General features: G+C 38.6%; 1 protein-coding gene across 4 annotated transcripts in view; it reads left to right on the top strand.

Annotated features, from left to right (window-relative positions):
* The window catches only part of dgkg (diacylglycerol kinase, gamma), a 161,611-nt gene that overhangs the window by 42,449 nt on the left and 107,100 nt on the right, over nt 1–12,062 (top strand). The window contains exons 4-7 of one of the 4 annotated variants that reach the window (XM_026145632.1): nt 1,072–1,092; nt 1,713–1,863; nt 8,638–8,700; nt 9,087–9,350. In XM_026145632.1, coding sequence (XP_026001417.1) covers nt 1,072–1,092; nt 1,713–1,863; nt 8,638–8,700; nt 9,087–9,350 — 499 coding nt within the window. Of the gene's footprint in view, nt 1–1,071; nt 1,255–1,712; nt 1,864–8,637; nt 8,701–9,086; nt 9,351–12,062 lie in introns of all 4 variants that reach the window. The other 3 variants (XM_026145636.1, XM_026145634.1, XM_026145635.1) reach the window with 3 other exon arrangements.

Raw genomic sequence — 12,062 nt, 5'->3', positions numbered from 1 at the left:
GTTTGCGATGTTAATCATTAGTCTGGCTTAACTGTACAGCCCTTGTATTGTTTGTGTCCCAGCTGCAGGTGGGTCGTAAATTGGCTTTAACGCGTTGCATACGAGTGGGTAACATTTGCAACTGATAGCCAACAGTGTGGCCACTGATGGCTGTCACTTTATCTTATCTTAGCCACTATTGGCTAATGTTTGGTTTATGTGTTTTTTTAAGGAAATACATCATTTTCTCCTGTATTTTGATAAGAATGAAGATTTAAGGCTCAGTGTGCCCCATGGGATTTTCTGGTATGGAAATTCCCATCCCTGGGAATGGCTGCCCTAGTGAATCAAGGAGCATTGCATGATGTTTATTTACAAGGCTCAACTGCAAAGATTGCCTGCATACCTCTGTTCCTTGACTGAATTTAAACATAGTACTTAAAATATCAGATCACAGGACCCCTTAACATTAGCTGTACCTCACACTCACACTGAACTTGGAAAATCTTGATTTAAATCCTTTGCTGTTACTTAGTTAGTTAAAAGTTGCAAAAACTATGAAACTTGACTATCTGATTTCACTGAAAAATTTTAAAGAGTTGAAAGACTTTTTCTTTATTTGTGATCATGTATGATTGGTTTTATTACATAGCTGGGTGTCTTTTTTCTGTATACATGTCTCTCTTAAAAACAGATCTTGACCTCAATGAGACTACCTGTTAAGAAGCTTGTTAATGCAAACTTAAAAATGTAATGTTTTCATTTGATGAGTAGTACAAAAGCTGATTATATAGTTATTTTTACAACCATTTTTTTCTAAAAAATGCCATTGTCACTCGCACAAACTCTGCCCATGGTTGCCGTGACCTTTTCCAGTAGACCGTACCTCCTTTTGTCATTTTTTCAGCCTGACTTCCTGCTTGATGGTACACCAATGTTGCCAAAGTTGTCCTAGTCAGAAAGCATCACTACCATCGCCACTGAAGATTCACACGAACAAGCTAATTCCTTTTCTTCTTTTACCCACTCCTCCCTCACTCTTCCTCCTTCCTCCCTCCCCATTTCCTCTTTATTGTTCCAAATGTTAAACAGAAGCAAGACGTTCTCAACCAAGTAAGCCTCAGCCCGGTGGGCTCTGCATGCTGTGTGGTGTCTGTGTCAGCAGACTGCATGCACATTCTGTCCACTAACATAACATGACCACGCTCTTACCGCTGCAGATGATCTGTTACACAGCCAGGGGAAAAGGCCATGGGGCTGTTGAGTTCAGTGCTAGTATGTACCCATCATATTGCTGTATCAGGGGAAGCTGTGGGTGTGTGTGTGTGTACATTAACATGACACAACATAACATTTCTGTATTCAGCAATGTGACTATTACATGTTTTACTGTGTATATTTTTTGTGTATATATATCTTTCTTTACATTCTTTTTAAAGCCATTGGGCCTCCAAGCTCAAATGGGTTTTTTTTTCTGGATGCAGCTTCTAGTACATCCATTCAGTCATTACTAAGCTTAAAGATGTGATGGTCAGTTGATACCACATTTACATTGAACTGTTTAAGAAAATACTGGCATGGCACTCCAAATCACGACTGTGGACTCTCATTTCAGGTCAGATCAACTAAAGCTGGAAACCCCATCACATTTTCTGTCCATGGGTGGTGGTATTGGTGTATACATGTCCATCAGTAAGTCTGTTAACATCTTTGCCCTTTCCTTTCTCATGCAGCCTATTGACTATGAGGGCTTCCAGCTCTTCATGGTGACTTATTTGGAGAATGACATACCAGAAGAGCTTTGTCAACATCTCTTTACTTCCTTCAAGAGCAAGACGGGAGGCTGTTCTCCAGACCAGTCTCGGGCAGGAACGAGCTTATTGGGTAGGCTGCTTGTGTTGTTGTCTTAAATAATACTCATCCCAGTAATATTCACCCCACGCATCTAGTGGGAATGGATGTGGGAAGTTGGGTAATACTGTTACATTATTAGAGGTAACACAGGGTAACAAACTGTGCAGATATAGGAGGTCGGATGATCTGATATCCTCGTGTTGGTGTTGTTCCCAGACCATCATGAAAATGTTGTTCCAGGTTCAACATTGCAAGTGACCAATCACATTGTTGTGACGTTATTCCTTTGCGCGCCAAGCCATTCGTGCATTTATGAAATTCCAATGTTGCAAGGACAATATCAATTCTGCTTACTGTTTATTAAAGGGTCAGGGTCAGGGTCCATTGATCGGCGGACAGAGGCGGTTTTACGCAGCTTAAGTACAGTTTTTCGTTTTACGCCGGTTTTTCCCGAAGTCGCAAAAGTATGACGTCACAACATTCTGATTGGTCACTTGCAATGTTGATCCTGGAACAACATTTAGTATGATGATCTGGGAACAACACCAACACGAGGATATCAGATCAACCATAGGAGGTCAAGGCTGAGGATAATTATATAATTGTGACCATGATGCCATATATGTTATTATTTGAATCAAAACCTTGACCTGTTTCCAAACATAATAAAGCTGCCATATCCCTAAACCTAACCAAATAGAGCAAATAATATATACATATATGCACTGCTTCAGGTTGGAGGACACACCATTCTAATGATGTGTAGTTCATTAGCTAGCTTCCTTCATAGCTACGAATTAGTTACCTTTCTACTTCCTAAACTGGTTGTGCTTTTGGCTGTCTAGCTTTAACATTAGCATTAGTTTGTAAAATCTCACCACTATTTGTCAGTAGATTGCAGATTGCTGTGAACAGAGTTATGTTTTCTTACCCTGTCTAATTCAAGTTTATAATTCTAGCTGCAGTGGACAACATCCGGTTGTTAAGTGATGATGTATGAACCCTGCTTTTGGGTCCAAACTACTCTGTGTTTATTGAGGCTGTTGTGTTTTTAACATGTTGTAATGCTTTGCATCTTGTTAGAGTTAATCGGTGATCACTTTCTGATCACTTTCTCTCTTGGTTGTTATTTCCACTATTCATCGGCAAACACATTTTAAAGCTCAGTTTTTGAAACCATACGATGTAACTACAGCCCAGTCCCTGCAGCAGTAAATTAATGACTAACCTCGTATTGTGGATGGATTATCTAAGTTGTTCTCCTGACTGAAGTTTGGTCCGTTTACAGCATCCTGCTGTGCAATTGCATTTGTCCCTAACCATCGGGAACCCTCACGTTAACTTTTATCGAGTGGAAAGAAGTTAGCGTTCATCCTCCAGCTTCACTGTGTTCATATTATGCTAACATAGCTGTGCAGCTAGCCACCACGTAGCGCATCATTATATACCAGCTAGGCCAACTTCAGTAACCGTACAAAGGTCACTGCTGTTTACTTTTCTGTCTTCATTTCTGTTGGAAGTGATAGCAGAGCTGTACGTTTTAATTTTTCGGAAGTCCCTCGGTCAGAACATGGTACATCATGTTTAGATTGAAACTAGCAAGCTAACTCTCTGCTGACTTCGAACTCCATTAAACTTAATAAATTCTGTTTTCGTGGATGTTAAACTTAATTTTTACACCTGGTAGAGCAGGCACACTCATCATTTTATTAAAGATAAAAGAATTTACACAGTTTGTAACTGTGATGCAACAGTATTAATTTGACTTATTAATTGTTTATTATTATTAAGTATTAATTGTGCCTGAAGCGGAGTTTTGACCTGGAAATGGCGAATGACGTCAGACTTATAGACCGGACAAGGAACTCTGGCCACTGAGTGTAGGCTTTAAATCCAGTATTTACCTCAGTTATCAATATGCCGGGTCTCCATGTGTAGTTACTGTAGAGGACACTGTAAAAGTTGTGATGAGTCGGTGGAGCTCAGGATATCGGGTATGGAGGACCACAAGTAAAAATTTAATTTAAAATAGTGCTGTCAGCATTAATCTCGTTAAAATGACGTTAACGCCATAACTGAATTAACGTGGCAAATCTCCGTTAGCAGGTTAACGCGGATCGCCCCGTGCGTGGGGCTGCACGATGCAAACGCATTAACGAGCTAACTGCGCTAACGCGTTGACGGCGTGCAGCCCCACGCACGGGGCGATCTGCACTAACTACTTATATAGTATTTGTATTTGTATTCTATTTTTTATCTTATTGTATATTTATTTTATTTTATTCTACTGTATATAGTATTTTATTTTATTCTATTCTGTACAGTTGTGTACTGTATTTATTCTTATTGTATTCTAATTTTTGCCTCATAACTTTTGCACTGTCCACTTTCTGCTGTGACAAAACAAATTTCCCACGTGTGGGACTAATAAAGGTTATCTTATCTTATCTTATCTTATCTTAACTCACTAACTGTTATTTGCCACGTTAATGCGGTTATGATGTTAACGTCATTTTAACGAGATAAACGCTGACAAAACGCTTTAAAATAAAAACACTATCTATATTTCAAAATGAATGATTAATCCATTTAAAAAAAAACTTCAAATCAAAAAAGAATTTCACAAAAAAAGAATTAAACTCTAAATAAAAACCTCCTTTCAAAAACCATTTTCGAATTCCAATTAAAAAACTGATTTTCAAAATTGTTTTTAAAACACAATTTAAAAAAGAGACATAAGTAAATGGATTAAAAATCAAACATTTATTTCTGACATTTAAAATGGCGATTCCACTCCTCACTCCCCATTTACCTTTCCTGTTAGCTCACGGATTAGCTATCATGTTAGCTATTGGATTAGCAATCTCATTTCTGAAATCCCAAAGCAATGCAAATTAGCCACGCGGCTTTCTGTAAGGAGCTCCCTGATTGGTTGGACAGACACAGGCTGGCTAACTGGGTGAGAATGTAAACAAACTGTTTATCAGAGGGAAATGGCAAATTTTAGGATACTCAAGCCTAACATTAGCCACCATAATGTTAGCTTATAACCAACTATTGCTCATTGTCAGCTGTTCCATTCAGGTTTGCATGTCTACTCTGCAGACAATAACTAACTCTGACAATAGCTATAATAAATCGCCATATTTATCCACGTTTTCTTGTATCAGATCCCTGATTCAGTTCAGGAGAGGTGTCTTGAGGTCATATCTCAAGACACCGCTTTTAAATGAGATATTGATTGTGTTTTCTTTTTTCTCTTTATTGGTGAAGGGAACCATCTTCTCACATGTTAAAACACTGATGTGATCCTTCATATCTTGTTTTTGAAGGTACTTTCGTAGCACTCGCCTATGAGGTCACCATCACCATGGAATACATTGTTAAAACCCCTGCACGGGTTCATATTTACCTCAGTTAGGACAGTTATAGTTTGAAACTGATGACAATAAATGACAAGCTTGGGTAGAGAAACATTCTTTTATCATTCTTATATACAAATGAAAACAATACTTTAACTATTTTTCATGTGTATGTGTTTACTAAATATGTTGTAGTTTGATTCATGCCCTGCTCACTAACAGAAAGGGCAGAGCATATGACCTCTGATACAAACTGAAACCAGGGTACAATCAAGATATTTTGGCCTTACTGTATGGGAGCTTTCCTATTGTACATCTTCATATTCAGTCTGTGGTTTGGGCACTTTGTGACTCTTTGTGTGCTCAAGACAACTACAACTGTACATCAAGGCAACTTTATCAGGGGTTACATCATGATTGACCATCCTGTGTAAAAACCCCAAAACCTTTAAGCTAGCCACTTTCAGTTTAAAGTAAAGAGAGATTCGCTACTTCCATACCTTTTTAAAAAAAAATACCTTTCATGTTTTCATTTAATTCAGTGAACAAGTTTCACAGTATAAGAGAAAGCTGAGCCGCCATGTTGGTCCAATTTAAAATATGGGAACCGACAGCCCATGAGACTGTCCTTGTCCAGCCAGTAGCTAGATGCCTGCATGTTAATGGGAGGCTGTAGGACAGGGAGAACACATATCAGTCATCTCTTGTGATGGATTCTAGTGGCACACCCATTCTGTATCCATTACTAGAAAGTAGCATGATCCCTTGCATCAAAAAGCACTCCTGTGGAAACACAATGCACAAACCTGACTTCTGTACTCGCCAGCCACTAAACTCCATGATCAACCTCGCACAGGTTAGTTAGGTTATTGTTATTGAATCAGCTGTGAGGGCAGTCAGCAGATGTTCACTTTCTGACTGACTGTTCTGTCGTGTTAAGCTGATTTTGTATAAGATTTTTTTAAGCCTATGGCCTGTCCAGGCTCACAGCGCTTTTTAAAGAGATTTTTAAGTCCTAGCTGTAACTTTTATCAAACATGTTTAACACCAATACTATGACAATATAGACTCCACAGAGAGATTGACAATGATATGAAAGTCAGACCAGGTTGTTTAGTTTCCTTTTTTAGGTTTACAGCCAAGATTACTGTATAGAGTTAACATCAAGCAAGTGAAGAGAGGTTTCGAAGTAGCCATGTTTGCTGAAATTTGACCAGTGGTCAGATGGTCATCAGCTGTAGTTGTTCAATTATGTCAGAGTTCAAAGCATTTGATCATTCAGTCATTTGAGAATCTCTTGTTGGGTAAATATCCAGTGAGAAAAGGAGAAGATAGGGATGTAGTACTCTTTATAACGGTATGCCATCTGACAAACATCACAACAGTTGCTCAATTAACACTAAAGACGTCAGCGACAAAAGAAATATTACAAGGTCAGACAGAGAGGCTCTCCAGTCACATTGTCGATCTGCAAATTAGGCTATATTTAAAAGTTCTCAGTTAACAAAAATGCACAGATGAACACTGACGCAAAACTAACTTCACACTGATAAGGGGAAAAGCACACACGAGCACAGACATCTATGGGACACACCGGGTCACTTACTCTGTCCTCTGCGCAGTATGTAAACACTTTCTGCCTCGTTGCCGCCATGTAAGTGCTGCGTGGGCCTAGGCACCAAGATCTGCCCGTCTGACTGCAGAGCAGCTGAAGAGACAGATGGACTGCTGAATTAGGAGTCTATTTATGTGCTATAAAGCTTGTAAAAGTAAGAGGCAACAAGTGCAGAGAGGCAAAATGTGAGTGAGAGAATGTCACTTTGGGTAGTGGCATTGGAGCTGTGAGTCCCAGCGCTGTGACTCAGTCCACAGGCCGAGGTTGCCTGTCATCTGCCTGTCTTTGTGTCATCCTTTTAGTCTTTTGTAATGGTCTGAAAATGCAGAAATGGCAGTACAGCAAATGTTGCTATCAGTCTTATTTGTTTTCCACATGGACCCTAAAGCCTCTGGTATACTTGCTTCCAGGTAACAGTGGGAGTTTGGCTGTTTCGCTGTGTGCAGCCTGAACGATGAGTCTTACAAGTAGCATGCCCATGAGATACAGTCAGGACAGCTAGTTTTTATCTACCCGTAAAATACTTTGGGAAATGTCCATCCTAATTTTCAGCTGTCAAAGGCAGCATATTTTCACATTTGATAGGAAAATTAAAAGATCATTACCATTTACTTTAGAATAAAATCTCATATTACGTGTGTGTCGTGTATCTTAGCTTCACAGAAGGGTGGTAGTGAAATCAGACTATCAACAACAATGAAAGTCCTAAAAGATGATTGATAAACCAAACATCAGGAGACAAGAAGATACCAAGTTGATAAACTTATAAAGGCAAAAAGAGTTAATACTTTAATAAAAGGAGAGAAAAAAAATCAGACACGAAATCAGAAATTAGGATGGGAAAACAACAAAGGTAGGAAACTCAAAAGCAATAGACTACATGAGAAATAACCTTAAAATAAAACAAACTAACTGAAAAATTCATGACATACACAGACATAAAAAGGTCAAATAAATAGGTAAAATACTATAAAATTAGGAAAAAAAATGAAGGACATGCAGAACATGGTACACATTGTTGGTCATTTAGGATTCTCAAAGTAGGTATTCTTGTGTGGGTGAAGGAATTACTCTTTACCTTTGTATATTCATGTTTATCCTCTTTGGGGGGTACAAAGTACAAAGGCCTGAACAAGCAGTGTGTACATGAGCAAATGCATCATGAGTTCATCTTAGGAAGCCTGCATACAAGTGACAGTAACTGAGCATAATAACTTCACTTTATCTTCATCATATTTGCAAAAATGAATGAATAACATTAACCTAACCTGTGTGAGGTTGATCACCGAGTTTAGTGGTTGGCGAGTACAGTCTGTGGCAGCTTCAGTGTTTAGAGTCCCACAGTTGTTAGAGCCTGCACTACCACCTGGTGGTAGACTGGTATAACCTTACTGTACTGGTTAGATTTCAGGTATGGCCTCATATTGTTATGCATGTTTTTTTTCGGTACGTTTCATCTTCATCATTTGTGTCAGAAGAAAAGTCATATTTGCCCAAGTCTATGCTCCTTGGACAACTTTATAAAGACTGTTTCACTGCATGTGATATGTTGCATTCTGATGCTGTGTTGCATTCTCATTTGAAACAATATCTACCTGAACATATAACAGAATTCTTAATTGCACCCACTGATTGTGCAGTTAAACTTCTGTGCTCATTAAAGATCCAAAAATGAGGCTCTTATTTTGATAAGGTTTCTGGGAATCGATTTTGTTCTTAAATACTGAACAGTATATGCATCAGGAGGTCTCCATCAACACTGATGTTCACTCACTGTTGCTGCGTCTACCACTGTCTTTTTCCCCTCAAATCAATGATGGACCATAGAAGCCCGTTCCATCGATGCAGGCATCTCTATTCAGACCGAAGTGGCCTGTGCTCCCATTACAGGTACCACAACAAGCTTGTATCATTGCATTGATGTAATCATAATGGGTCAAGAGTCCTGCGGGCTGTAGCCTCCCGCTCCCTTGGTGGTTGCTTCTTTATGTTGTGTTGATGTGAGTTCATGGTCTTTTGGCTGTAGCTCGGTGAATGACAGTGGTGCTTTGTGAGTGTATTTGGTTTTAATGCAGCATCTTACCGGCTTCCTTTACCTATAAGGCACTTGAGATATTTGTATTTGGATTATTGTTGTGAAGTTATCAGCTGTGCTCATGTTACTCGTTGCAATTAACCACCATCCTCATCCAGCACTGTTGTTATTCTGCTAAATGCCCTTTTCAAATCTCTCTTTTCTGTTCCATCCCCCTTTGCCCTGTTGTGAATCTGTACAGGGATGAATGGGAAAAGCATCCTGTCTGCAATAAGCCGACACACACCAGAGCACTCCAGTGTGATGAGCACAGCGGGTTCAGGAGCGACCACCTCCCCTTGTTCATCTCGTTCCTCTTCACAGCGTTCAGGGACAGGGGCTCACACGCCTGGGGGGCCACACCTATCACCCTGCACCCGAGTCAAAACCTTAGAAGGCAGCAGCAATGCCCTGACCCCTAACCCTGGTCCTGCCAAGTCACCAGTCTCCCCTAAGCTTTCACCAGGTAAGATCAGCCACAATACTGTTTTACTTCTTTTTGTTGGGCTTATAAAGTTGCCTCTCACCAGCATGATTACAGCACAACAGATCATACTGGTATGAGTGGTAATCATGAGGCGTACAAGTGTGTCTTGGCAGGAAACTAAAACTTATCAGGGAGTGAACACATCTGCTTCAGGGGTATGATACAAATATTAAAAAATCTGTGTCCCTTAGTCTTCCAGTTTTAAACTCCAAATAGCAGTTTAACAAGAAACTTGCTTAGTTAAAGAACAAAACACATTTTAGTTAAATCTTCAGGGTTGTGGTCAAATATGGATTTTTGTTTAGGGGGTGTTTCATACTCTCTGAATGCCACAGGGAGGACTTTTTTCATTTCTTTGGTGGTTTATGAAAGGAAAAGTGATAATACTGTGCCACAGCTCCTCACAACCATATCAAGAGTACAAAAAAAAAAATCATGTAGCCATCTGTTTTTAAAACATACAAATAATATAGTTTGTAATGTAAAAGTGTGATTTCAAAAAATTATGAGAAAATCTCAAACTAAACAGTATTTAAAAAAAACAAAAAAAAACCTAAACAGCATACATTTTTACAGTATAATAAAATAATTACTTCTGACTAGTGCAGAGAGACATGCAGATGTAAATGTTTCAGTTTAAATGATAAGTTAAATAGTGTTAGGATATTTAAGTCAACTTTAGCATCCTTTTAAGCGCTTGAATGTGACAACATGTGGTTAGATTTTAGTAAAGACTGTTTCTTTAGAGTCTGTTACTGATTACACTGGGCTCAATAAAAGTGCAATGGCAAGCAGCTCGCGCTGTTATACCGTAAATCCTGTATTTCATACACAGGGGTTAAAGTGGAATTTAGCAGAGGGGGGAACACTGTGGTGGTGCAGCATGAGGAAAAGATTCACTTACAAATAAGTAATGTAAAAGCTTGTATTGTAAACTCCAGTAGTTTTTACTTTGTGTACAGGCTGTGGTCAGCTGACCTGTGCTGCTGATTTTCTGCACTTTGTGGCTTTAGCCAGTTGAGTTCAACAAGATACAAGCAAATATTTCATACGCTGTCATGGCTTTAAAAGCTCTATCCAGCATAATGCTAGTATAAAAGGCTTGGTGAGTGAATCTAATCAGCATCGATACCTTAAATATACTTTGATCTTTGCTTGATGGCTCTTGGCGTAAACTAATACAAAATGATCATACATTTTGATTTACAAGAGGCCTAATAAAAAAAATTAAGAAAGAAAAAAGCAATGTATCATGTGTACATCCAATACCCAATTTTTTTTTTTTTAAAAATCCAAAACTATTTAAAGATGATTTCAGACATTAATTCCAGGTTATTGAACGTCACTTTCAGCTCAGTCCTTGGCTTTCACTTTCCTGTCCTGTCCTTCTTACATTAATGTCTATTGTCTCCCTGGAATAAGCTACCAAGATACAAAGTGTTATAAACTGCACTGGAAATGGGTTTGTGTTTGTTGATATTTGTTGAGCTGTATGAAAAGACAAGGAAATCATATGCTGTGTGAGAAACATTCTCACTCTAACTAGATGATAAAGTACCACAAAACCAACTTTGACCACCATGAATGTATCAGAGGGGTGAGGAGAAAAAAGCAGTGCATTGAGGGTGTATCATTGTTATATCATTGTTTTCTCAGTTACTCCATCAGCTGGAAGGAACACCACACAAGAATGAGATGCAGCAGAGAAAAAATGAACTCACTTGACAGGATCCTGTATTGACCTGTCAGATTTAATTACTCATGTACTGGAACGCTGTTCCTCCACTTTAACCCCTTCTGTACAGCACAGTGCTTTAACCTTTTATGGTGTGAAACCACATAGTTATAGATTAGTCTATGTGCACTGTAAAATAACAGCACTGACTGTATTTTACTGTAATGTAGTGTGGAACGTGTAGCTTAGTGTAGTGCAGATACTGTTAGCAGCACATTTCCTCATGAGCTGTCCTTTGCATCTTTTATAAGAAATAATTTTTTAATTTATTTGATCATCCATGGCTTAGCTCGCAAACAGGTGAGGTGACAAATCAGGACAAAGCTTGTTGTCTGAAACCAGAAAAAAAAATCAGGATATAGATTCGAATCAGTGAATTCATGATGTAGCCATATTTTATTTCAAAATTCCACTTCTAAAACTAATGACTAAAAAATGAATTCAGCACATATATTTCGATATGTAAATCGCAACAGGGTTAAAGTATGCATCTCACATCATGGCCACAGTGCAAAACACAAAAAATAGTTCTCCTTAATAATAATAATAATAATAATAATTAGAGCTAATAAAGCTACCTAATATAAGCAAATAAAATTAACTAAAACTAAACTAACTAATCAGATTTAATTGACAACAATATGTCCTCTCAATAATATGATTTATCACAGTTTTTGTATTAAAGTGTGTCATACTCAGACTCAGAATGCAGGTCAGTGAGTTTATTTACAGTCTTTCAAAAAAGACAAAAACATCTACAGTCTCTATGCACAGTATCCAAGCCGACAGTCCAAGCAGTCTTTAGACTCGATAACGAAACAGACTTTTCTCTCCAACTTACACTCACAAATCCTCTTTGAGGAAAACAAAGGGAGCCTTTTGATATCCAGATGAGGGGCAGGTCAGTCGATTGCCACAGATGTGCTAGGCCAGAAGGTGGGGACCAAGAGGATCCC

Source organism: Astatotilapia calliptera, chromosome 16, assembly GCF_900246225.1.
Source record: "Astatotilapia calliptera chromosome 16, fAstCal1.2, whole genome shotgun sequence".
NCBI classification, from domain to species: domain Eukaryota; kingdom Metazoa; phylum Chordata; class Actinopteri; order Cichliformes; family Cichlidae; genus Astatotilapia; species Astatotilapia calliptera.
The sequence above is the reverse complement of the archived record's forward strand: the minus strand, read 5'-3'. Positions and strand labels throughout refer to the sequence as shown.